Genomic DNA, 27,480 nt, shown 5'->3' with positions numbered 1-27,480 from the left:
AGGGACAAATACTTAGGTTTGGTGTTCAGGGTTCTGTAAATGAGACCTTTGTACCGTCCTGCATATGCCGAATGCCTATGGGGGAGAAAGGACTTCCACCCCAGTGGGTTAGTGTTTTACTCAAAGGTCAAGCAAGAGGGAAATGCTTTTAACTGGCCTTAAACTGAACTGTGAAGTCAAAAGGACCCATTCTGTAAGTCTCTTAAAAGACGGGAAACCAACATCAGATTTGAGCTTGTAAAAAAAAAAAGGTAAATAAGCAAACAATGGAAATCCGTAGAAGTTTTCTTTTTAATTAATCTGGAAATGCTAATAAAATATATATGCATATTTTTTTCATATATTTCAAATTGGACATCACTTTTTCAGTTCTCGAAGAAGCTCCTCAAAGTCAGTGATGAACCACTTGGCATTGTCCTTCACTTGTTGCCTAATCACATTTCCTCCAAAGCCAATGAAAATATCCTAAAAGAGAAGAAAAAGGAATCAAAAGAAAGTTATACGGCCACAGAGGTCGAGCTTGAAAGTATAAAATCATCAATTTGGGGATGGAGAGAACTATCCACTTGCCCCAGGTCAACACACATTTATTAGGCTCCAACTATATGCCTGGCACTGTACTAATTACCAGAAAAGTAAAAAAAAAAATTAAAGAAAATTTGACCTCAAATATTTCCTAACAGTGTGACCCTGGACAAGTCATTTAACCCCAATTGTCTAGCCCTAATATTAAAACAGAAGGTATCAGTTTTAAAACAACAATGACTAAAACAAAAACCCACAAGATCAAGCTTTCATTTTTTTCCATCTTGGAGTCAACTCTGTGTATTGGTTCCAAGGCAGAAGAGTGATAAGGGCTAGGCAATGGGGGTCAAGTGACTTGCCCAGGGTCACCCAGCTGGGAAGTGTCTGAGGCCAGATTTGAACCCAGGACCTCCCGTCTCTAGGCCTGGTTCTCCATCCACTGAGCCACCCAGCTGCCCCCCAAGCTTTCTTTTTAATGTAGTTTTATTCCCCTGAAGCCAATACAGCAGAACTCCAACTCCCATACTAACCTTGAATTCCCATTCTAATCAACCCATTGAGTAAATATTGCACTAGGTTCTGCCCTCAAGGAGCTCAGGATCTAAACGAGAAAGGTACCCAGGGTGGAATAATGTCGCGTCATAGGAAGACCTGGGTTCGAGAACGGGGTGACTAGGGGTAGATGACTTAAATTCTCTGACTATGAGAATTTCCCACTGATTATCCATTGAGGAATAAACCAGCTCGAGGAAGAAATCCCTCCTCTATTAAAAATCCCAAATCTTGGCCATATTGCCAAGACTGGAGAGAGCCAAGTGTTAAACAATACTGAATGGACAATTAGAAATGCAAATAAAGGGTGAGATCGGTGAGACCGGGAGGCTCTGGGGAAGGAGGCCCCGTTGGCAGCAAGCACCCCACTTCTCAAGGGCTTGGCAAGCTCCAGTTACGGTCAGTGGATTGACTTCACCCGGAGAATTTCCACTAATTTATGATATTCTCAATGAATTGTCTTTGGAGTAAAAGAAGCAGAGATTGTAGAACAATCTGCACAGTGATTATGGTGCCAATAAAAATCTTGTGAAAAGGTGGCAGAACTCGGGCCAGACACGAGTTCTCTGTTGATCCTGAACTATCGAAATAAACATGTTCCTCCTTTCCCTCCTTGATCAGGAAATCAGGACGAATACTGTCGGTTGTGATCAGGAATAGACATTTGGATCATGAATTTAGAGTGGGCGGTGGCTTTTAATTTAATTAATTAATATATTTTTAAACCCTTATTATCTTAGTCATCATATTATTATACTAAGTATTGATTCTGGGAAAGAAGAGTGGTAAGGGCTAGGCAATGGGGGTTAAGTGTCTTGTCCAAGGTTACATAGCTGGGAAGTGTCTGAGGCCAGATTTGAACCCAGGACCTCCCTGGTTCTCTCTGAGTCTGACACTCTGTTCACTGAGTCACCTTTTAATTTAAAATATTGAAAGGAGCAAAGATTTAAAGTCTCAGAAGTTGGGGGCAGCTGGGTGGCTCAATGGATTGAGAGCCAGGCCTAGAGATGGGAGGTCCTGGGTTCAAATCTGGCCTCAGACACTTCCCAGCTGGGTGACCCTGGGCAAGTCCCTTAACCCCCATTGCCTAGCCCTTACCACTCTTCTTTCCCAGAACCAATACTTAGTATAATAATATGATAACTAAGATCATAAGGGTTTAAAAATATATTAATTAAATTAAAAATCACCACCTTTGGACATTGACTCCAAGATGGAAGGTAAGGGTTAAAAAAAAAAAAGGCTCAGAAGTCATTTGGTCAAACCCACTTATTTTCCTGCTGAGGAAACAGACACTCAAAGATAAGTAAGGTGACCTCCCCAACACCACCCAGCTTGTAAGGGACAGAGACAGAACTTGAACTCGGGTCTTCTGACTCCAGAACCCATACTCTTCTGACAGTAGACATAGAAGATACTTTTGATCCTATGATTGTTTGCTTAAGAAAAGACAAGGGGACTGATACCCTCAAAACTTACAGCAGGAGGACAAGCTTCCATGTCTGTAGCTCCATCTCCAATCATGACTATTTTCTTAAAATGAAACTGTTCTTTAAGGAGCCCAATCACCTTCCCTTTCCCACCAGATTCAGCGGTTGGTTGGCTCTCATCAAAACCAGCGTATTCACCTTTAAACACGAAATAAACCAAAATTTAAAATTTGTGTTTAAACCCAAAATAAGAAAACAGTGAAGGCAGGGTTCAATGATCATTCATTCCATATTAAGGAATATATCGGGAGGGTGGGCTTTCTAATGAGGTAGAATAAAAATAAACATGGGCAATTCCTTGGTATATCTCTCTCTAGGTTCAAATACAAACGCTTCCATTTGATTTATTTTCTAAACCCTCACCTTCCGTCTTGGAGTCAATACTGTGTATTGGTTCCAAGGCAGAAGAGTGGTGAGGGCTGGGCAATGGGGGTTAAGTGACTTGCCCAGGGTCACCCAGCTGGGAAGTGTCTGAGGTCAAATTTGAACCCAGGACCTCCCATCTCTGGGCCTGGCTCTCAATCCACTGAGCTACCCAGCTGCCCCCTCTATTTAGTATTTAAGGCCCTTCACAACTTGCCTTTTCAGGCTCATTAAATTTCCTAGCATACATTTTACCACAAATACCCAAATGGGCTTTCTTGCTGTTCTCTCCAAAGACCCTGTGCCTTGCGATATCTGCCCTCCTTGCTGCCAGCTCAGAGAATCTAGTTTCTATCAAAATTCAGATCAACTTTCTATACAAGAACTCCCCAGATTTTGGCACCTTCTGCCTCTACATCTCTTCTGTTTGGGTATTTCTTTTGTCTCTGTTTACCTCTGTTCATGGAGTCTTCCCTGTTAGAATAGAGACTGTCTCATTTTTGTATTTGTTCCCCCTCTGCCTAACATGGTGCCTAGCAAATAGTAGGTGTTTAATAAATACTTGTTGGTTGATTGATTGGAGAGTCGACAGAGAAGGAAAGGATGCTTTTGGAGCAAGAGTATCTGGCCCTCCCTGGACTTTCCAGGCAATCAAAGGGGAGCTGGTGGGGGGAGATTACAAAGGTTCTCTCCAAAGGCTGGCTTTCCAATCTTGCCAATTGTAGTGATTCCCAGTCTTTTCAGAAATGTGACACCCTATCACTGTCTGTTAAATTTTACTTCTGTTTTAGCCCAATATCCCAAAAGTCCTCGATGACATGTGAGTGGACAAAAACAAAGAAGGCAGTTACACACACATCCAGACAGGTTAAATGGCATCATGAATATAGGGAGGGCCTTGGAGTCAAGAAGACCCAGGTTCACTGATGGCTTTGTACCCCAAAGAGATAATAATGAAAAATGTTTGTACAAAAATATTTATAGCCGCGCTCTTTGTGGTGGCAAAAAATTGGAAAACAAGGGGTGTCCCTCGATTGGAGAATGGCTGAACAAATTGTAGTATATGATCGTGATGGAATACTATTGTGCTGTAAGAAATAATGAACTGGAGGGATTCCATGTGAACTGGAAAGACCTCCATGAACTGATGCAGAGTGAAAGAAGTAGAACCAGGAGAACATTGTACACAGAGATGGATACATTGTGGGATGATCAAATGCAATCAACTTTGCTACTAATAACAATGTAATGATACAGGACAATCCAGAGGGACTTAAGAGAAGGAATGCTATCCACATCAAGAGAAAGAACTGTGGGAGCAGAACTGTAGAAGAAAAACATATGATTCATCACTTGTTTATATGAGTATAGGATTTGGGGTTGTGGTTTTTAAAAGATTATTACAAAAATGAATAATTTATACATGTATAAACCAGTGGAATTACTTGTTGGCTGGGGGGGGAAGGGGAGGAAAAGAACATGAATCATGTAACCATGGAAAAATACTTAAAAACAAACAAATAAATAAATAAATAAAATAAAGTGGGAGGAGAGAAGACTCAAGTTCAAGTCTTGCCTTTGGCTGTATGGCCCTGAGCCAATCATAACTTCTCAGTGCCCCCAGGAAACCCTAAGAGTGCCAAGTCTTGGATTACTCTAATGGAGAGAATATCCTAGTAGGCAAGCTTCCCACAAGAATGGGATCATAGGTCTGGAACCCTACTTCAAAAAAAAAATACACCACACACACGTCCTTCTTCAATCCCCCAAGGATTTATGGTTTAACTGGATTAGGCACTCTCTTCACACTTGCAATAATTTAGTATACGGTTGGCAAGAACAACCCCTCAATAATTTAGTAAATCATTGGCAAGAACAACTATATCTGGAACATGTACCACTTGGAAACCACCTGATGCCTTCTCCATAGTTAGATTGGTCTTATTTAATTCAATTGAATTAGAACCATTTTTTTCAACACAAGAAAACATTAAAAAATTTTTTTAATTAATTAATTTATAACATTTTTTTAAATTTTGAGTTCTGAAATTCTCTCTGTACCTCCCACCCAACTAATTTTGTTTTGAGAGTAAGCAGACTCATCCAGCAGGATCCTAAGACTAAAGCTGGAATGAAGGATTGAAGAATGAGAAGGAATGAGAAAAGCATTATCAGCCTAAAATCCTCCAAATTTGAATTTCTTGCAGTGGGTAGACTATAGTTGTGCCATGGATTGTAGCAGGAGTTCTTAATCTTTTTTTTTCCTATTGTGGACCTCTTTGGCAGTGTCTGGTGAAACCTAAAGAACCGTGATGGCAAACCTCTTAAGAGACTGAGTGCCCAAACTGAACCCTCATGCTGCATGTGAGCCCCCTACCTTACCCCAGACAGGGGAGGGAGGAAGTGTTCCTATTGGGCTACTGGGCAGAGGGGCAGGTGATGGAAGAAATATCCTCAGACATATGCGAAGAGGGAGAGGAGAACAGCCCCCTCTGGTACACGTGCCATAGATTAACCAACATGGCTAAAGTGTCTTTCTAAAAAGAAAGTTTTGAATGCATAAAATAAAACATTTAGCACTAAAAAGAAAACCAATTATGTTGAAACAGTTATCAAAACATATTTTTTTAAAAGTTGATTGACTCCACGTTAAGAATCCTTGGCCTAAAGAAAATCAAATGAATGAATATCCTTGGAAGACAACTAGAACCAAAATAAGTTTCAGGGATCCCTTGGAAATGAGCATATCTTTATAAATACAAAGTATTTAAGGAGGCAGCTAGGTGGTTCCCTAGATAGAGAGCCAGGCCTGGAAATAGGAGGTCCTGGGTTCAAATATTACCTCAGACACTTCCTAGCTATGTGACCCTGGGCAAGTTATTTAACACTAATTGCTTAGCCCTTACCACTCTTCTGCCTTGGAACCCATTCTAAGATGGAAGGGGAAAGAGAGAGAGAGAGAGAGAGAGAGAGAGAGAGAGAGAGAGAGAGAGAGAGAGAGAGAGAGAGAGAAAGGAGGGAAGGAGGGAAGGAAGGAAAGAAAAGAAAATATTTATGAAATACTAAAATATAGATAGGCAAAGACAAGATGGTCACCACTCATCTTAGAAGCAACACACATAAAGTCATAGAATCATAGATCCGGGGACTAAAAGGCTCTTTTCCAGCTCCTTCATTAGAGAAGAGAAAAATGAAACTGAGCAAGTCTGTTACATGGTCACACAGGCCATCAGTGACAGATCTAGGATGACCTCAATACATTTGGATGTTATACAAGGGAAGACCTCAAAACTATAGAGAAATAGATATTTCCACATTGAATTTCTCTTATTTCTTTCTTTTTTAAAACCTTTACATTCTGTCTTAGAATCAATACTAAGTATCAGTTCCAAGGCAGAAAATCAGAAAGGGCTAGGGCAGCTGGGGTTAAGTGACTTGCCCAGGGTCACACAGCTAGAACGTGTCAGAAGTGATATTTGACCCCAGGACTTCTTGTCTCCAGGCCCGACTCTCTATTCACTGAGCTCGTATTTCTCTTATTTCTTAAACCATTATCACAGCTTGGGCCCATCCCCAGGGATCCCTTTACCCAAACAGTCTCTAGCGGTGAAACTGAAATCGATAAGAAAAAATAGTCTCATGAGTGGACACTTACCATTGAAATAGAACTTCAGCCTATTGGCAAAGACGTTAGTGGCTGGAATATTGAGCTTTGAAGCAACATGTTCTACGATGCTCCTAAACCCACCGGATATTAGGAAGACCTGAACATTTCGCTGCTGTAAGCAGCTCACCAGCTCCCTGGGAATAGCAGAAATGAAGTCAGCACAGAAGAAAAGGAAGAACGCGGAGGCAAGAAGGGCCCCAGAAACACATTCATATTGAATTTTAGTTCATGACTCTTCTGGTGTGGTCAGAGCAATTATTAACCACAAGGGGGCTGTTTAATGAATATTCATGAGAGATCAATGGTACGATTCTATTTTTGTTATTTGGTCACTTTTGTGTCAGTTCTGACCTTTGTAACCCATTTAGAATTTTCCTGGCAAAGATATTGGAATAGTTTGCTATGTATTTCTCCAGCTCATTTTACAGGTGAGGAAACTGAGGCAAACAGGGGGAAAGGACTTGCCCAGGGCCAGTGTCTGAGGCTGTATTAGAACTCCTCTTGCTGCCTTCAAGCCTGTGTGCTTTCTCCACGGCGCCATCTAGCTGCCCAGTTTATCAATAAGAAAAATAAATAACCACTCCTGGGCATGCTGTTACCACTGATAATATTTGGTGCAAAGTAAAAACCTAAGGCCGGGGGATCCCAGAGGAGTCTTTCAAATCTGCATCAGCAGAGAAAGAGATTATTATTATCATAAGAATTCCCAATAGCAAGGAAATCACAAACGCAATGTACACCCCCCCAAAAAAAGAGTATCGGAGAGGGAGAACCCAGGCCCTGAGTTTGAATGCTGCGTTCATCACTTATTACCTGGGTATTTCATTTTATTTGTAAAATATTTATTTTATTTGTATTTATTTGTAAAATAAGAGGGGTGAATGAGATAACTGCAAAGGTCCCTTCAAATCCTTTCTACGTCCTATGATTCTATTATCTATTATTTTATTCAGATGAATACATTTAAAAATTCTTTTCAACAAAACCATATTGTGTTATGACATGTAACTGGTCAAATAAAATGTCTTTATCATTTTTTTTAAAAAACCTATATTATGACATTCATTGGCAAAACCCATTGAGGGAGATCCAACTGCTCACTCTCCAGGGTAGTACACGGCACTACCTCAAGGGGGTTCCTTCCTCTTTTGTTCCTCACCCTAGAAAATATTTATTATTATTTTAGCATTTTTGACAACAATGGCCATTTTAATAAAAAGGCTATTTGATGCAGTGGATAAAGAGTTTACCTTTAAGCCAAGAAGTCCCAAGTTCAAACCTGGCTCTGGGAAGGGACCCTGGGTAAGTCACTGAACCATTCAGAAAACTCAGAATGTTGCACGAGGGCTTGGCCAACATTCGAAGTTGCATTGGTAGAGGGAGTGCCCTCCTCTGGGAGTTCTCTAAGCCAATGAAACCAAGGATCCAGTCCTGTCCTATCAATTTTAGTGAAGTACCTTATGAGTGGCACAGACAAGGATGAGTTACAATCTCATTGGTTTTTTCTTTTGTTTTTTATAATCTCATTTTTTGTCTTGATTTTTGTAATCTCATTTTTGTTTTGTTTTTTTTTACATTGTTTTTTGCAATCTTGTTGGGTTTTCTGTTTTGTTTTTACAAACTCATTTTTTGTTTGTTTTGTCTTTTACAATCTAATTTTTTGTTTTTTTTACAAATTCATTGTTTTTTGTTTTGTTTTTTACAATTTCATTGGGTTTTTGTTTTGATTTTTATAGACTCATTTTTTGTGTGCCAGAAACTAAACCACTTTGCAAATATTATCTCATTTGATCTGCACAACAATCCTAGGAAGTAGGTGCTATTATTATTCCCCTTTTACAGTTGAGGAAACTAAGGCAAGCAGAAGGTAAGTGACTTGCCCAGGGTTATAAAGCTACTAAGTGTCTGAGGCTGGATTTCAATTCAGGTCATCTTTGTTACTAGCCCTGGTGCTGACCTAGTTGCCTCAGTATGAGACAGTGCTTGTGAGAAATGTCAAGTGGAGGGTATCAATTATCAGCATCATTATAGGACCATTGGTTTAGAGCTAGACTTGACCAAGGTCACATGGCAGAGTCATACTTTGAACCCAGGATCCTTTGAGCACTAGAACAGTGATGGCAAACCTTTTAGAGACCAAGTGCCCAAAAGGCAACCCTCATGGCACATGTGAGCCTCAAACCCCACCTTACCCCAGTCAGGGAAGGAAGGAAGGGCTCCCATTGGGCCACTGAGCAGAGGGGAGGGTCATGTAAGAAATGTCCTCAGGCATGGTGGGGAAGGGGAGGGGGAAAGTTTCCTCCAGCATGTGTGCCATAGGTTTGCCAACACAGGTCTAGAGAATGAATGCATTACTTAATGGGCTACGTGGTGAAAGAATGTATAGGACATTCACAAAGCACTAAGTGCTCAGACTTCACTTTACCTTATTCCTGGTGTGAGATGTGGAGGATGCTCTGATATGAGTTTCTGCACTTGTTCTCTGGAAGGCTGGATGAGGGCTAACCGCTCTGTTAAAGCCGCCTTAAAAGTCACTGCGCCACCCATGGCTCTACGGGTCCTAAGAGGAAGAACCAACAAATTAGAGTGAACCAAGCCCCTTCGTCCAGCTACACCAAGTGACCAAGCAAAATGAGGCTACCAAAGGCCAAAGGTTAAAGAAATGACCAAGAGTTGCTTTTACTTGTGGCTTCAGTCGTGGGCTTGGGCTCTCAGAGCGCCCAGCCCAGTGACCTAAGAAATCCTCGCTTCCTAAACAGCTATCTCTTTCTGGGGGGAGCAAGCTGCCTCAGGGAGCCAGAGAAGGGTCAAGAAACAGAGCAATCTGCAAAGCTTTCCTCTGTGTCTGAGCTGACAATGGCAGCAGTGATCCAGGGCATCATAGGAAGCTGGACAGGAACAATAGAGAGGTGATCCCCGGTAACTCCATAATGCTGCAGGGCATTTGGAAGGACCTTTGTTCCCAGGGACACAAGAATGGATCATTTTGGAGGCTGAGAACAAGAGATCCTTTAGGGGTCCTAGAGAAAGCTGCTGCAACCTGGGAAGGAAGGTGGCTCTCTGAGTGACTCAGTTTACCCATCTATCTGAAGAGTTTCACAAAAATATGTATCACTTCTTGAATCAGGATTGCACTGTGGGGCAGACCAGATTCCAGCCCATTCAACACTATAACCAAACTCGGGGCCCTTGTAGCAAAGGAGTGCCCAGACGTTGCTGGGATTTTTTTAGATTCCCATCTAAAATAAATATAGAGATAAAATAAAAGGTTGTATTTCAGAGCTGGGAAAAGGATCAGGAAAGAGGTTAAGCCACTAAATCATGGTCAAAGGGCCCCGTGTTTAATCATTCATACATTTCTGACACAGCATCCCCAACACCACAGAACTTGGCCAGCTCATCAATTCCTTCTTCTCTGATGACTGTACTATCAACATCAAAGCAGACTGCGTCAGCAGAGCAAAAAATTTCCCTCAGCTCCGAGTGGGAGACCATCCTTTAAAGAATCTCCGTCTGCAAGAGAAAACAAATATTATAATAAATAATGTAAGGGGGCAGCTGGGTAGCTCAGTGGATTGAGAGTCGGGCCCAGAGTTCAAATCCAGCCTGACACTTCCCAGCTGTGTGACCCTGGGCAAGTCACTTGACCCCCATTGCCTAGCCCTTACCACTCTTCTGCCTTGGAGCCAATACACAGTATTGACTCCAAGATGGAAGGTGAGGGTTATAAAAATTAAATAAACAAATAAATAATGTAAGCTAAGGATGAGAGATGGAAGGCAATTGGATGCAAACCAACAAATATTTACTAAGTGCCTATTAAGTGCAAATTACTATGTGAAGATATTGGAGATGTGTGTGTGTTCAGTCATTTTCATTCAGTCCAACTCTTTGTGACTCCATTTGGGGTTTACTTCTTGGGAAGCTGTTGTTTTTTTTAAATCCCTCCCTCTTAAAATCAATACTGTGTGTTGATTCTAAGGCAGAAGAGCAGTAAGGCTAGGAATGGGGAGTTAACCAGGGTCCCAAGCTAGGAAGTGTCTGAGACTCTTGGGGAAGTTATTGATGGTTTTTTCCATTTCTTTTCCTGAAATGGGATTATTTAAGTATTCTATTTCCTCTTTTGCTAATCTGGGCAATTTAAATTTTTGTAAACGTTAATCCATTTCACCTAGATGATCAGATTGATTGTCATATAATTGGGCAAGAGAGTTCCCAATGATTGCTTTAATTTCCTCTCTATTAGAGGTTGTAAACCTGGGAAAACACAGAACTACTAAAGTAGCCAGAAAAAAAAACAGGACTTTAATCAGGAAAGAGACAGATCCAGTAATGGGCCCCATCAGAGTCAAACTACACAGAGTCAACACCCCGGGGCTCTGGGGGGTGCTAGGTGATTCTCCCGAGAGTGGCAGAACTTGGGGGTCTTTTATGCCCTCTGGAGAACTTGGTACAGCAAACATGCTCAGACAAGGGGCGAGCCAGCTGCAAAGAGGTTGCAGCCAGCAGCTGGGCTATCAGGGAGTGGTCAGTTACAATGAACACAAAAGGAAAGAGTCAAGCCAAGAGCTGGCCTTCCAGAGAGAACACTTTACAATGGGGGAAACAATTAAAACAAATAAGGGTATTCAACGTCGGACTTCGTCTGCTCAGCCCCAAACACTTCAAGGTCTACAGTTCAGTACAGAATAGGTGTGCCCTGAACTCCGGTTCTCAAGGGACAGGGGCAAGCTTAAAACTTGCAGAAAACCCAGTTGATAAGGTGAAATCATCCTTTTCGTTTTTGATGCTGTAATTTCATTCTCTTCTAACTTTTTTTAATCAAATTAATCAATGCTCTATCTATTTTATTTGTTTGTTTTTTAATAGAATCAGCTCCTAGTTCTTTTACTTTCCTTTTTTTTTATTTCAACTTTGAGTTTTAGGACTTCCAATTTAGTGTCTGATGGGGGATTTTTAATTTGTTCTTTTTCTAGTTTTTTTTAGGTGTACGGCCAATTCATTGATTTGTTTTTTTCTCTATTTTATGGATATAAGCACTCAGGGATATACATTTTCCATTTGGGGTTTTCTTGGCAATAATACCGGAAAGGTTTGCCATTTCCTCTCCAGCTCATTTATGAGAAAACTGAGGCAAACAGGGTTAAGTGACTTATGCAGGGTCATACAGCTAGTAAGAGTCTGAAGCAAAGATACTACTTTGTCATTTCCTTCTGTTGTGGGAAGGATACCTTTTGCAAGGAGGCAAGACTCCGAAACTTAGCTTAAAAATGCCTGAATGCCTATCAAAATGAAAAGAGAAATTTATTAATTTAGAAGGTAATGTTGAATCTGGCCAGGTGCCTCCTGGGGGAACAGCATGGGTGGGAAAGCTGTTCTCCCAAACGACATGATTTGTGGGGTCTTTACACTCTTTAGGAGAGTTTGTGCCATGGTGTAGACATGACTCTAGAGTGGTATGCAGTGAGGTATGGGCAGGGGGAGGGGGTCCTCTGACCGGGGTCTGCCTGAAGACATGGGGGTGACCCTCATAGTTTAGGGGACAGCCTGATGGTATCAAGGCACAGCTTGGAGGTATATCTCTCTGTCCATCTAAAGGATGATCCAAGGAGGATAATTCTCTCAAGGCTATCAGATAGTAGTTATCAGATGTTTGGGGTTAGGAGTCACAAGGATAGAAGGGTGCAAAGGATTTTCCCTGCTTATAGTTTGCCTGAAACACTTCTATAGTCCAGTTTATTTGACAAATGAAGAGACTGAGGCAACCCGGGTTAAGTGACTTGCCCAGGATCACACAGTCACACAACTAGCAAAAATCTGAAGCAAAGATTAAACTAGTGTAGTTTGCCATTTCCTTCCCCAGCTCATTGGACAGATGAATAAACTGAAGCAACCAGGGTTAAGTGACTTGCCCAGGATCACACAATCACACAACTAGCAAGAATCTGAAGCAAAGATTAAACTAGTGTAGTTTGCCATTTCCTTCCCCAGCTCATTGGACAGATGAATAAACTGAAGCAACCAGGGTTAAGTGACTTGCCCAGGATCACACAGCTAGAAAGAATCTGAAGCAAAGATACTAGTGTAGTTTGCCATTTCCTTCTGCAGCTCATTTGGCAGAAGAGGAAATTGAGGTAAACAGGGTTAAGCAATTTGTCCAGGGTCAGACAGCCAGTAAGGATCTGAGGCCAGCGACTGAAGATAACAAAAGAAAGAGAAATAAGGAGATGGTCCAGCAGATAGGGCACCAGCCCTGGAATCAGGAAGATCTGAGTTCAAATCCATTCTCAAACTCTAACTAGCTTGGATAAGCCATTTAACTTCTGTCTACCTCAGTTTCCTCCACTGTAAAATGGGAATAACAAAAGCACCTACTTCCCAGTGCTGAGATACCATTTGCAAAGGGCTTAGCACAGTGCCTGGCACAGAGCAGATGCTATGTAAAGATTAGCTATTCTTATTCTTACTGAAGCCCTGCCTTGATCCTTCCCTGGGGAGGTGCAATTCGGTGCCCACCAAATATCCCTGATGAACCTTTTCAAAGCAGCCAAAAACAGGCTCTCACATTGCTTCCTCCTGTAATTAACATGGGGTCACCATGGCGACCAGGTTCTTTTTTTTTTTTTTTTTTAGCTCTTAAAGGATCCTGTGCCAAGTAGGCATTCAGGCGCCTCCTTTCTCTACAGTCTGAAGGGCTGGCATTTCCCACAGGCTTGCAGGAACTTGGGAGCAGAAGCTGCTCCGGCTTCTCGCTGCCCCAGGACTCTGGCACGGCCCTAATCGTGCCGGTCGTGCTGTCTTCTCCCTGCCGGGGCATCTTCAGGCTGGGACATGCGGTCCACACCTGTTGCCTCCTGCGCCTGCGGGGCGGCATAGGTGGAGGCTCGGGATCCCGAGATCCCGTCTAGAACTCTCGTGCCAAGCGCGGCAGGAAATTGTGCCCACAATTATTTGCTCTAGATTTTGGCTTCGCTCTGTTTGTGTGTAGGTGGGAAATCCTGAAAGACTTGAAAATTCAGCGAGGGGCCCCGGGCGGAAACAGGGCACGGCGGCTAAGGGGCATCCAGGCGTCCCGTTCTGAGGGCTCCGATGAGCAACAACAAAAAGAAGCCCTCAGCAGCCAGGAGAGGGGGGTGGGGGTGGGGGGCGCCGGGACGCCCGGAGGGCCTCTGCTGGGCAGCCACAGCCTTGTGGACGCCCTTATCTTATCTCTGCCCCGGGGCTGCCCTGGACTCTGGAAGCCTCTCCGAGTGCCAAAGGTCCTTAAGGTCCCCGAACTCCCAGCACCCTGCAAAGCGCCAAGTCAGGGATGTCGGAGCCTCGCTGGCTGTCCCCCACCAGGTCATGTTTTGGCAGCCAGGCCCCGCCCTGCAGCGCTCATCCGAGAGCCTAGAATGTTTCCCACAATGCATTTGCTTCAACTCAAAAGTTCTTGCAACAAAATCTTTTTTTAATCCTTCCCTTCTGTCTTAGAACCAATGCTGTGTATGGGTCCAAGGGAGAAGAGCAATAAGGGCTAGGATATTGGGGTTAAGTGACTTGCCCAAGGTCTCACAGCTAAGACATATCTGAGATTAGTTGTTTGTTTGCTTGTTTGTTTTATCCTTCCCTAATGTCTTAGAACCAATGCTGTGTATGGGTCCAAGGGAGAAGAGCAATAAGGGCTAGGATATTAGGGTTAAGTGACTTGCCCAAGGTCTCACAGCTAAGAAATATCTGAGATTAGTTGTTTGTTTGCTTGTTTTTTTATCCTTCCCTTCTGTCTTAGAACCAATGCTGTGTATGGGTCCAAGGGAGAAGAGCAATAAGGGCTAGGATATTGGAGTTAAGTGACTTGCCCAAGGTCTCACAGCTAAGAAATATCTGAGATTAGTTGTTCTTTTTTTTTTAATCCTTCCCTTCTGTCTTAGATCAATGCTGTGTATGGGTTCCAAGGGAGGAGAGCAATAAGGGCTAGGATATTAGGGTTAAGTGACTTGCCCAGGGTCTCACAGCTAAGAAATATCTGAGATTAGTTGTTTGATTAATACTCTGTATGGGTTCCAAGGCAGAAGGGTGGTAAGGGCTAGGCAATGGGGGTGAAGTGACTTGCCCAGGGTCACACAGACTAATACCTGATCTGAAGCCAAAACCTCTTATCTCTGGGCTGTTTCTCAATCCACTGAGCCATCTAGCTGGCCCCCTAATACTAAGTATTGGTTCCAAGGCAGAAGAGCGAAAAGGGGTAGGCAATGGGGGTGAAGTGATTTGTCCAGAATCACCCAGCAAGGAAGTGTCAGAAGGCCAAATTTGAACCCAGGGCCTCTTATCTCCAGGCCTGGCTCTCTATCCACTGAGCCACCCAGCTGCCCAACAAAGTCTTTCTTGATGCTAAGGACTAGTATCACAATGGTGAGAGCACCAGACCAAGTCCAGAAAACCTAAGTTCAAAATCCTGCTTTAGATGCTAGAGCGACCCTGGGCAAATCATTAAACCTCTCCCATTTCCCTGTGAAAATGAAGATAATAACAGCAGCCACATGCAGGAGTTGTTGCGAAGATCAAATGAGATAACGAACAGATAGAGAAATTCCACGTAAAACGACTTAAAATACTCAGGATGTAAAATAAACCCACAGAAATCATCAGCATTTCTAAATTTTACCAACAAGACACAGCAGGAAAAGAAAGAGAGAATTCCATTGAAAACAACTGTCGACAACTTAAAATTTTTGTTGTTGTTTAGTCAGTCAGCCATATCTAATTCTTTGTGACCCCCTTTGGGGACAACGTGGCAAAGATATTGGAATGGTTTACCATTTCCTTTTCCAGTTCATTTTACAGATGAGGAAAATGAAGTTAAGTGACTTGTCCAGGGTCACCCTGCTAGTAAGTGTCTGAACATGGATTTGAACTCAGGTCCCCCTAATTAATAAATAAAAAAGTTGGCATTCTATTCACTGACCACCTCATATACTCAGGATAAAAAGTTAACTTTTTCATGTATTTTATATATAAAATATACAAATATTTTAAAATATAGCATATATAAATATAAAAATATAAATAGATATGAAAAGACAAATTATCAACATTTCTTTATATTATCAACCACACACAGTAGGAAGAGATAGAGAAATTCTATTTAAAATAAATATAAAGAACATAAGATACTCAAGGATAATATATGTATAGTTGTATAAATTTTATATATAATGATATAAAATTTGTTATATTTATATATTGTGTTATACGTTTTATATAAATGGTATGTTGTAAATATTATAGTCTATATTTGTGCTTTTTCTTATTATGTGGCTATTCCCTCCAGGAATGCAGATTTCCATCCACGCCTGCCCACCCACCCGGTGGGACTCTCATTTAAGTCTTCTCATAAATACACTCCAAGGGTTCCCTGCTACGAGCCAGAAGCCTTCCTCCTGTTCCCTTCCTACCAGCGGAGGACACGTTCTATCCGTCCACTCTCCCTTGCCCTTGCTACACAGCAGACACCTTTCTCCAAAGGAGGACAACCCACCATTCCTCTGGAATTGTTCTTGCATCACATGTGGTTGGCGGCTCATGTCTGGTGTGTGCCTCTCCATCGCCCTTTGTCCTTTGCACGAGGCACTAAAAATAGAGCCATCCATCCCCAAAATGGCAGAGACCAAGAGAAACCACCTGTATCTTACTGTTGGCAAGAAAAAATAAAGAAGGAAGGAAGGAAGGAAGGAAGGAAGGAAGGAAGGAAGGAAGGAAGGAAGGAAGGAAGGAAGGAAGGAAGGAAGGAAGGAAGGAAGGAAGGAAGGAAGGAAGGAAGGAAGGAAGGAAGGAAGGAAGGAAGAGAGGGAGGGAGGGAGGGAGAGAGGGAGAGAGGGAGAGAGGGAGAGAGGGAGAGAGGGAGAGAGGGAGAGAGGGAGAGAGAGAGAAAGAGAGAAAGAAAGAAAGAAAGAAAGAAAGAAAGAAAGAAAGAAAGAAAGAAAGAAAGAAAGAAAGAAAGAAAGAAAGAAAGAAAGAAAGAAAGAAAGAAAGAAAGAAAAGAAAGAAAGAAAGAAAGAAAGAAAAAAGAAAGAAAGAAAGAAAGAAAGAAAGAAAGAAAGAAAGAAAGAAAGAGAAAGAGAGAGAGAAAGAGAGAGAGAGAAAGAGAGAAAGAGAGAAAGAAAGAAAGAGAAAGAGAGAGAGAGAGAAAGAGAGAAAGAAAGGAAGAAAGAGAGAAAGAAAGAGAGAGAGAAAGGGAGGAAGGGAGGAAAGAAGAAGGGAAGAAGAGAGAAAGAGAGAAAGAAAGAGAAAGAAAGAAAGGAAGGAAGAAATGAAGAAAGAGAGAGAAAGGGAAGAAGGGAGGAAAGAAGAAGGGAAGAAGAGAGAAAGAGAGAAAGAGAAAGAAAGGAAGGAAGAAATGAAGAAAGAAAGAGAGAGAGAAAGACAGACAGACAGACGGACGGATGGACAGACAGACAGACAGAAAGATAGATAGATAGATAGATAGATAGATAGATAGATAGATAGATAGATAGATAGATAGAAAACTAGATAGATGGATGGATGGATGGATGGATGGATGGATGGATGGATGGATGGATGGATGGATGGATAGATCGATCGATCGATCGATCGATCCTGGTCAAACTTCTGTGATTTGAGGCTGAGTGAAGGGACCACAACCAGAAGAACGATCTATATACTAACAACAACACTGTTAAAACCAATTGATTTGAAAGCTCTAAGAAATCCGATTAATAGAACGACCATCCATGTTTCCAGAGGAACAGTGATAAAGACTGTCAGAGAGGAACTGAACTCAAGGTCGGAGAAAGAGATATATATATTTTATGGTTCTGGCCAACTCAGAAATCTGTTTGTTTGTTTTTTTTTTCTTCTTTTAAAAAAATTGGAGTAAAGGAAGAAGAAAAAATCTATTTTCATTCATTGAAAAAAAATTTAGTTTTTTTTTCTTTCTTCCTTTTTTAAACCCTTACCTTCCATCTTAGAATCAGTACTGTGTATTGGCTCCAAGGCAGAAGAGTGGTAAGGGCTAGGCAATGGGGGTTAAGTGACTTGCCCAGGGTCACCCAGCTGGGAAGTGTCTGAGTCCAGATTTGAACCCATGATTCCCCATCTCCAGGCTTGACTCTCATTCCACTGAGCTACCTAGTTGGCCCCTAAAATTTAATTTAATTAAAAAAAAAAGGAAAATATGACCGTTTAGCCCAGGATTTTAATAAGATATTCAACTCTGTACGTTGTCATGACATTCTGCTCCTGGGCAAACACAAGGCCCAATGAGGCATAAGCCATGAAAGAAGTCAAAACCCCATTTAAGAAAGTCACTCTGTGCAGAGCTAAAGGGCTGTGGGGAGGCCCCGTTTCTGTGACGATTCAGCAGGAAGCTGCCGCCCGTACCACGGCGTCCGCCTCCTCCAGGCCGTCTTCAAGGAGGACAGGCAGCGGTCAGTGTTGGAGTCCTGGGTCCCAGCGGACCATCGTCCTAAGGCAGATGGACTGCGACAGAGGACGGCCAACCGGGCCACGCAGAAGGGATGCCCGATAGCCGCAGACTCAGGGACGGCACGAGGAGCTGAGCCGTGCCGAGGATGCGGGAGGAAGGAGGAAGATGCGGGAGATGGGAGAGAGGGAGGGAGGCACCATCAGTGGGCGCACTGGCGGTTTGCTTAACTCTACTCCTTGGCTACAAGGGAGGGGCTCAAGAGGACTGTCGTGGGGCAAAGACACCATGTAAAAAGCGTTTTTTAAAAAGGTACTAAAATAGAATTCGGGACGGATCCTGAACGATCTCAGCTCCATTTTCTACTGGCTCTGTGATTTGGGGTACGCCCTGTCATGGGAAAACCAGTACATAGAGTGACGGGTCTGGAGTCAGGAAGACTCCTCTTCCCGAGTTCAAATCTGGCCTCAAGACACTTATTAGCTGGGTGACCCTGGGCAAGTCACTCAACCCTGTTTGCCTCTGTTTCCTCATCTGGAAAATGAGCTAGAGAAGGAAATGGCAAGCCACTCCAGGATTTTTGCCAAGAAAGCCCCAGGGGACAGCTGAGTAGCTCAGTGGATGGAGAGTCAGACCTAGAGACGGGAGGTCCTGGGTTCAAATCTGGCCTCAGACACTTCCTAGCTGTGTGACCCTGGGCAAGTCACTTGACCTCCATTGCCTAGCCCTTACCACTCTTCTGCCTTGGATCCAATACACAGTATTGATTCTAGGATGGAAGGTGAGGGTTAAAAACGGAAGAAAGAAAGAAAAAATAATTGTTTTTCAATGAATGAAAATAGATTTTTTTCTTCTTCCTTTACTTCAATATTTTTAAAAGAAAAAAAAACATTCTAAGAAAAGATAAGGATTCTTTTTTTTTTTTTTAAGGAAAGCAAGTCCCAAAGCGGGTCATGAGGAGGCATCAGGACTGAACATGACGGCGCCATCCTGTAGTTTGTAGGAGATTTTCCTCATAAGTAAAATGGGGATAATCATACTTCTCTGTTGCAAGGATTCTATTGGATGATACCCATTTGGAAATCACGGGGTTAAGCGTGAGCCACTCCGTGAAGGCCCTGCATGCTTCTATCTTCGTGGGGATCTCTGATCCCCAGAAACAGCCAGGACTCCCCGACACCATGGAGAGGTCAGGGGTCATCCTGGACCCATAAAACTACCTCAGATTGTGTCAAGGTGGGAACCCCCCCCAGACATTCCATTTCATTTACACTTGAGAAGCTGCCCCAGGCTCAGAGAGGTTTTCTACCCATTTTACAGAGGTGGAAACTGAGGAAAGGGGAGGCCAGATGATTCGTGACGAAGAACTGCAGGGTTCTTTGGGGTCCCTCCTCCATGGTGATGGCTGGGCTCTTTCCCATTTCTCCAGAGTCTTCCCAGCCCTGTTCCTGCCATGCCTGCGATGCCCAGCCTGGGAAGAGCAATCCCAGTGGGAACTCCAGGCCGGGAAACTATGGGTGTTTCCCCCTGGGGCACGTGTGTGCTCCCTGTAGTGCAGGGAAAGGGATGACTCAGGGAAATGGATAAGATCCAGGTGCAGGTGGGGGAAGGGAGAAAGCACAGGTAGGAGAAGCAATGTTTTCCTGGAGAAAAAGCACCAGCTTTGTCATCAGAGGACGTGGGTTCAAATCCTGTCTCCAGCACATCTGACCTTGGGTAGGTCACTTGAATTCCTTGGGACTCAGTTTCCCCATATATAAAATGGGTCTGGTTTGGAGGGTTCTAAGGTCCCCTTTCTGGTCCTTGATCTAAGAGCTTAGGAATGGACTCTAGATGGCTGACATCTGCAAGGAAGCCTTGGGGAGAGGACTGGAGGGAGGGAAGGGGCTGAAAAAATAGGAAGTGAAAACATAGGAAAAAAGGACTTTTTTTAAAACATCCTTATCTCCCATCCAATACTGTGTATCAGTTCCAAAGCAGAAGAGCAATGAGGGCTAGACAATGGAGGTTAGGTGACTTGCCCAGGGTCACCCAGCTGGGAAGTGTCAGAGGCCAGATTGGAACCCAAGACCCCCATCTCTAGACCTGGCTCTCCATCCACTGAGCCTTCCAGCTGCCCCTAAGTGGACAGACCCTCCGTTAGACAGGACACAGTCCCAGGACCCACTTCTCCCTCCCCAAGGAACTTCCAAAAACAAGGCGCTTCTATGTTGGGGCAGCTCCTCGTCGGTCTTCCTGGGGGAAGAGGCTGCGGGTCAGAGAGCCCACAAAGGGGTCCTTGTAACATAGCCTCCCCAGGCCCCTCCCGACCCTGCGTCCTTAATCAAGGAAAGCAGCTCTCCCTTCAGAAGCAGGCAACGTCCAGTGTGAGGGGCAAGACATGAGCTTTGCATCTACACCTTCATCCACGCCATCAGCATCTCGTGGCTGAGTGCGCCACGATTCTGCAGTGCTAAGACACGAGAGATGCGAACACGGGAAGAGGCTGCACACTCACGTGTCTCCAGTGCTGAGTTCGAAAGGCTGTGCTCTCCACGGGTGGCTCCTTCTTGGAAAGAGACGGAGGACTCGGAACTCCAACTCTAAAGGTCCCGATGAAAGACCTCCAGAGCTCCTTCCACACAAAGACGATCTGCAAAGAGATGACAAAGAAAGGGGGGTCAAGGGGGATGGGGCCCATGATAGCAGAAAAGTTTTATTTAATTGATTTAGAACATTTTTCCATGGTGACATGATTCATGTTCTTCCCTCCCCTCCTCCAACCCCTCTCCCGTAGCCAACGAGCAATTCCTCCAGGTTTTCCGTGTGTCATTCAACAAGCATTTTTTAAGCATTTGCTAGAAGAAAAGACGAAAGTCAAAGCAGTCCTTGCCCTCGAGGAGTTTATGTTCTAATGGGAGAAACAACATGTAAATAGTAAAATTGTAAGTATATTATTTTATACATACAAAATACAAAAAGAGTGGATAGGAGATCTCAGAGAGGAAGAAGAGTGGATAGAAGGAGATCTCAGAGAGGAAGAAGAGTGGATAGAAGGAGATCTCAGAGAGGAAGAAGAGTGGATAGAAGGTGATCTCAGAGAGGAAGAAGAGTGGATAGAAGGAGATCTCAGAGAGGAAGAAGAGTGGATAGAAAGTGATCTCAGAGAGGAAGAAGAGTGGATAGAAAGTGATCTCAGAGAGGAAGAAGAGTGGATAGAAGGAGATCTCAGAGAGGAAGAAGAGTGGATAGAAGGTGATCTCAGAGAGGAAGAAGAGTGGATAGAAAGTGATCTCAGAGAGGAAGAAGAGTGGATAGAAGGAGATCTCAGAGAGGAAGAAGAGTGGATAGAAGATCTCAGAGAGGAAGAAGAGTGGATAGAAGGAGATCTCAGAGAGGAAGAAGAGTGGATAGAAAGTGATCTCAGAAAGGAAGAAGAGTGGATAGAAGGTGATCTCAGAGAGGAAGAAGAGTGGATAGAAGGAGATCTCAGAGAGGAAGAAGAGTGGATAGAAAGTGATCTCAGAGAGGAAGAAGAGTGGATAGAAGGAGATCTCAGAGAGGAAGAAGAGTGGATAGAAGGTGATCTCAGAGAGGAAGAAGAGTGGATAGAAAGTGATCTCAGAGAGGAAGAAGAGTGGATAGAAGAAGATCTCAGAGAGGAAGAAGAGTGGATAGAAGATCTCAGAGAGGAAGACGAGTGGATAGAAGGTGATCTCAGAGAGGAAGAAGAGTGGATAGAAGGAGATCTCAGAGAGGAAGAAGAGTGGATAGAAGGAGATCTCAGAGAGGAAGAAGAGTGGATAGAAGGAGATCTCAGAGAGGAAGAAGAGTGGATAGAAGGAGATCTCAGAGAGGAAGAAGAGTGGATAGAAGATCTCAGAGAGGAAGAAGAGTGTATAGAAAGTGATCTCAGAGAGGAAGAAGAGTGGATAGAAATGATCTCAGAGAGGAAGAAGAGTGGATAGAAGGAGATCTCAGAGAGGAAGAAGAGTGGATAGAAGATCTCAGAGAGGAAGAAGAGTGGATAGAAGGAGATCTCAGAGAGGAAGAAGAGTGGATAGAAGGAGATCTCAGAGAGGAAGAAGAGTGGATAGAAGGTGATCTCAGAGAGGAAGACACTAGCAGCCTGAGGGACCAGGAAAGACCTCCTGCAAAATGATACTTAAACGGAGTCTTGAATGAGGCTGAGGACTCTAAAAGGGGGTAAGGAGGGAGAGTGTCACAAGAATGGGGCAAAGGCCCTGCATCGGGAGATAACGTACGTGTCCTGTGTAAAGCTGGAGAACACATGAGCCTCGTCATGGGGCGTGTGGGGCAAAGTGTAAGAAAGGCAGAAAATCAGAAAAGGAGCCAGAGGGTAAAGACCTTTAAATGACATCCTCTTTGATCCTAGAGTTAACAGGGAACTCCTGGAGTTTCTTCAGGAGGGTAGGAAGTACATGGTCAAATCTAAGCTTTAGAGAAATTAATTTGATGGCCAACAATGAATTGGAATGAGGAGAGACATGAAACAGGGAGATCCATTAGAAGGCTACTGTGGTGGGCAGCTAAGTGGCTAGGCATGGAGTCAGGAGTTCCAGGGTTCAAATCTGTCCTTAGGTACTTTCTAGCTATGTGACCCTGGGCAAGTCACTTTTTAAAAAATGTCCAGATTATTCATTTTAGTAAATGTAATTTTTGTAAATTCATTTTTGTATAATGTTCTCCTGGTTCTGCTTATTTCACTCTGCATCAGTTCATGGAGGTCTTTCCAGTTCACGTGGAATCCCTCCAGTTCATTATTCCTTTGAGCACAATAGTATTCTATCACCATCATATGCCACAATTTGTTTGGGGACATCCCCTCAATTTCCAATTCTTTTGTAAATGAATAATCTTATAAAATCAAAACCCCAAATCATACACCCAAATAAACAAGTGATAAATTATATGTTTTCATCTGCATTTCTACTCCAACAGTTCTTTCTCTGGAGGTGGATGGCATTCTTTTTCGTAAGTACCTCAGAATTGTCCTGGATCATTGAACTGCTGTTAGTAGCAAAGTCTATCACATTTGATCGTTCCACAACATTGCAGTTACTATGTATAATGTTCTCCTGGTTCTGCTTATTTCACTCTGCATCAGTTCACGGAGGTCTTTCCAGTTCACATGGAATCCCTCCAGTTCATTATTCCTTAGAGCACAATAGTATTCTATCACCATCATATGCCACAATTTGTTTAGGGACATCCTCTCAGTTTCCAATTCTTTGCCACCACAAAGAGTGCAGCTATAAATATTTTTTTATAAACAAGTCCTTTCCTATTTTTTTAAAAATCCCTTTGGGATACAGACCTAGTACTGATATTACTGAATCAAGAGGTATATATTCTTTTAAAGCCCTTTGGGTATAATTCCAAATTGCCCTCCAGAATGGTTGGATCAGTTAGCAACTCCACCATCAATGCATTAGTGTCCCAATTTTGCTGAGCAATTCATTTAACCCATTACTTAGCCCTTACCACTCTTCTGCCTTGGACCCAATACACAGTATTGATTCTCAGATAGAAAGTAAGGGTGTTTGTCATTTTTAAAGAATAGAAGGTTCTTCTGCCTTAGCACCAATACAAAGTAGTGATTCTAAGATGGAAGGGAAGGATTAAAAAAAAAGAATGGAGGAGAGGATATGATATCGATAACAAGCCCTCCACACCTCGTGGTTATAGACAAAAACATTCATAGACTGGTTGGCCAACACTTAGGGGATGGAATCCTCTAAACTTTAGCCAGGCTAGTCCAGTGCTGGACCCATACTCAAAGGCTTTCTACCAACTTGGTAGAACTTGCCCACAGCTGTACAATGCTGGCAACGTTTCTGAAAACCCCAAGTAATCTTTAAGTCAAAGTGAAGCATCAGAGAAGAAAACCACAGAATTTAGAGCTAAAGGGAATATCATTCGACAAGTGAATAGAGCAATGAAGGACCCAAACCAACATGCATGGACTCTTCGAGAATTAACAACAATAATAGCCAATATTTACAAAAGGCTTCCAAATTTACAAAGGACTGATCACTTGGTCCTCATGATAGCCCTGTAAGGTAGCTACTATAGGTTGGTTGAGGAAAAAGATTGGTCAGAATCTGTAATTTCCATTTAGGGAACTTCTGGTGTAGAAATTCCCTCCACAATACAGACAGGCAACTCACTCCATCGTTCAGGAACACAGGTTCACAGGTCAACTGCCCCAACTCTCCCATTTTGTAGATGGGAAGATGGAGGTCCATAGAAATGATGTGACTTGCTCAGTGTCACACAGGTAACCATCAGTATTTGAACCCAGCATCTCTTCATCCAAACCCAGGGCTCCTTCTACATCACCACTCTACCTGGGAACATGGAGAGATTAAGTGACTTGCCCAGGGTCACACAAAAGGTGCATGTTCCTGTCAGGGCTCAAATTCAGGTTTTCTAGGCTCCAAAAGGCAGCAATCTATTGACCACAGACACAAGGTCCAGGCCAGGTCTGTCTTGTTCTGCTCCATCATGCTGCCTTCTATCTTCACTAGCTGATCTTTACTAAGACAAGCTGGAAGGAGATGGAGGTTCGGTTCAATAAATAATATCCATCCAAAAAAGAACAAGGTGTACCAGAAGGGACCACCCCCATGCCCACAATCAAGCACTTCTTTCTAGCTGGCTTGGCATTGCTTCTGAAAAGCCTCAAATAGCAGCACTTACCTCCCAAAGCTATTGATAGGATCAAATTGAGATAATAGTCATAAAGCAGCAGGCAGAAGTTAAAATGTCATGTGAATGCTAGCTATGGTTATTAGTGGCTAAAGGACTAGATTTGGGGTAGGTAGGATCTGAATTCCAGATCCCACCTCTGAGGTCCATTTCTGTGAAGTCAGGCAGATAATTTTATCTCTCAGTGGCAAAAATGTAGGATTTATCTATTAAGTCACAGGATTTCTTTGGGATCTATTTTAGTGGAGAAGGTTCCCCATGCTGCAACTACTTTTAAGAATGGACTTTTAAAAGAGAATGCTGAGGCAATGGGGTAGTACTGGGTATCCACTGTAGGTAGTGGATAGAGAGCCGGGCCTAGAGAAAGGAGATCCAGAGTTCAAATCTGGCCTCAGACCCACTTTAGCTGTGTGACCCTGGGCAAGTCACTTAACCCCAGTAGTCTAGCCCTTGCCACTCTTTTATTTAGAATTGATACTAAAATAGCAGGTAAGGGTTTAAAGGGGGGTGGAGAGGAAGAGAGGGGGAGAGAGAGAGAGAGAGAGAGAGAGAGAGAGAGAGAGAGAGAGAGAGAGAGAGAGAGAGGAATGAGAGAGAGAGATTGCCCCAAGGAGGTAGGCCTCCTATAGGGTCTAATAAATGCTTATGGATTGACTGATTATATTATCTAATAGTTGCTTCAGAAAGTAGCCTCAGGGCTTTCCAGGAATAGTCCAGAGGTCAGTGTGCTGTAATAGAAAGGACAAAAAAACTTAGGTTCCCCTATTTGAGTTGGGTTTTTTTGTTCCTGAGTATTTATTCTAAAAATGTACCCAGTGGATTTTTCATAACAGGTAGAGGGGGTCCTAATGTTTGAATGTTTCTGGATTGAAGAGTCAGACCCCATGAATTACAGGTGTAGCCCTTGAAAAGACTTCCTGGGTCCTGAACCAGAGGAAGAGAATATAAACTCCTTGAGGGCAGGGCCCACTTTGGTTTTTTGTTTTTTTATTCCTTGAGCACTGTACATTTCTAGCCAAACTGAGTATCATATTTAAGTGCAGTGTTTTGTGGGCTTTAGAAGTCTTGAAGCTGCCAGGAGAAGGGTACTAAGGAAAGGGGATATCAATGGCCCAAGGGTGACAGTAGCTGGAATATTTTCTATTAACTCAACCCCAGCTTAATTGCCCAGAATTTTTCAGAAGCTCCCAAAGCGTTATAAGAAACTCAACCTACAACAAACAGCCTTTTCCGTTTTCCTAGTTCCCAGTATAAATGTATGGCTGAGAAGGGCCACTGCAGACAAGAAAATTGGTATTAAGAAGGCTAAGTGACTAATATATGGTCAATCCCATACTTAGTATATATTCTAAAGCAGAAGATAAAGGTTTAAAAAAAATTCTTCCTCTAATACTAAGTATCAGTTCCAAGGCAGAAGAGCAGTAAGGCAATTGGAGTTAAGTGACTTGCCCAGGGTCACACAGCTGGGAAGTGTCTGAGGCCACATTTGAACCTGGTGGACTCCCAACTCCAGGCCTGGATCTCTATCCACTGAGCCACCTAGATGCCCAGAAGAGGAAGAATTTGAACCAAAGTTTTCCAGACTACAAAGCCCTGTCCCTGGTATTTTTGTGGGCTCTCATTTTGTCCTGACTTTGAATTGAACAGGACCATACTCTTTGTTAATATTTTAGGTCCATATCTAAAATCTGTTTTGTTGGAGAGATTCAGCAACCCAGTTTCTAGTCTCATCCCTAGTTTGTGTCAGAGGCAGAACCCAAACCCAGATCCTCCTGACTCCATGGCCAGCCTTCTATGTACTGTGAGCTAGAGATGGTAACAAAATACACAAAGTTTATATGGAATTTCTCCTCTGATCCTCACATAACATTAATCAATACACAAGTATTCATGGACCAACTCCCCTACCCTGGAAACAAGTAAAGAAAAAAAATGTTATACAATGAATGAATGAATGAATGAATGAATGTCCAAGGCACCAGTTGAATTTTTGTACCCACGGATGCAATGGCCAGAAATATCAAAACCACTTTTAAAATGCTAATAGAACTGAAAGAGAGGATCCAAGATATTCAATTATGCCAGTGTTAGCACCCAGCTAGGAATTTCACATCCATAGAGGGCTGATGGTTCTCCCACCAAGGATTGCATCATTCATTCATCCTGAAATTAACAAGCATTCATCCTGAAATGAACAAGCAGTCAGAGTGGAGGAATCAACGGATCAGTTCGCGAAAGGAGGAAATCCCGAAATCCCAGTCCTGGCCCCTCGCGTTCTGGTTCCACAGAAAGAAGGGGCCCCATTTCAAAGCTAAGTAGACCTGAGGACATGAATGCAGTCCAGTATCCTGCCCGAGAAGGACATGCTTCCAAACTTACAGAGTACCGAAGCCCCAGCGAGAATCCTTCCGGCTGCAGAGGAGTGAAGGTTCAGCCTGGGCTTGCAGTCACATGCAGGGGATCCGAAAATGACCCTCCCGGGAGAAAGCTGGCTTTAATAAATGCTCATTTCAGATCTGCTGAGCAAGCTCGGGGGATTTTTGCATATGCCTGGCTAAACTAAAGCCTCCAGGACCTCGCGGTTCGGTAACCTGTTTAGAAGAGAGCCGTAGCCCCGCCTCCTGGGGGCGGGGCTTCCTCAGCACCACCCTGCTCCTTCTCCTGTTGGTTGCGGAGGACCAGCAGACCGGGCTGTACAGCATTCTTTTCCCCAAAGTCAGAAACAGCATGGTTTCTGCCTCCTTTGCAGA

At 43.2% G+C, this 27,480-nt stretch overlaps 1 protein-coding gene across 1 annotated transcript; it reads right to left on the bottom strand.

The window, feature by feature from the left end:
- Nucleotides 1-273: 273 nt before the first annotated feature.
- Nucleotides 274-27,480, bottom strand: PSPH (phosphoserine phosphatase). Its single transcript, XM_007485681.3, has 7 exons — nt 27,110-27,480; nt 20,517-20,651; nt 9,953-10,110; nt 9,023-9,157; nt 6,586-6,731; nt 2,557-2,705; nt 274-465 (listed from the first exon to the last, which is right to left on the bottom strand). Exons 3-7 carry the CDS (start codon nt 10,090-10,092, stop codon nt 358-360), a joined length of 678 nt encoding a protein of 225 aa, XP_007485743.1. The 5' UTR covers nt 10,093-10,110; nt 20,517-20,651; nt 27,110-27,480; the 3' UTR covers nt 274-357.

The sequence above is a fragment of the Monodelphis domestica genome, chromosome 2 (genome assembly GCF_027887165.1).
Source record: "Monodelphis domestica isolate mMonDom1 chromosome 2, mMonDom1.pri, whole genome shotgun sequence".
Classification (NCBI taxonomy): domain Eukaryota; kingdom Metazoa; phylum Chordata; class Mammalia; order Didelphimorphia; family Didelphidae; genus Monodelphis; species Monodelphis domestica.
This window is presented reverse-complemented; position numbering and strand designations above follow the sequence as displayed.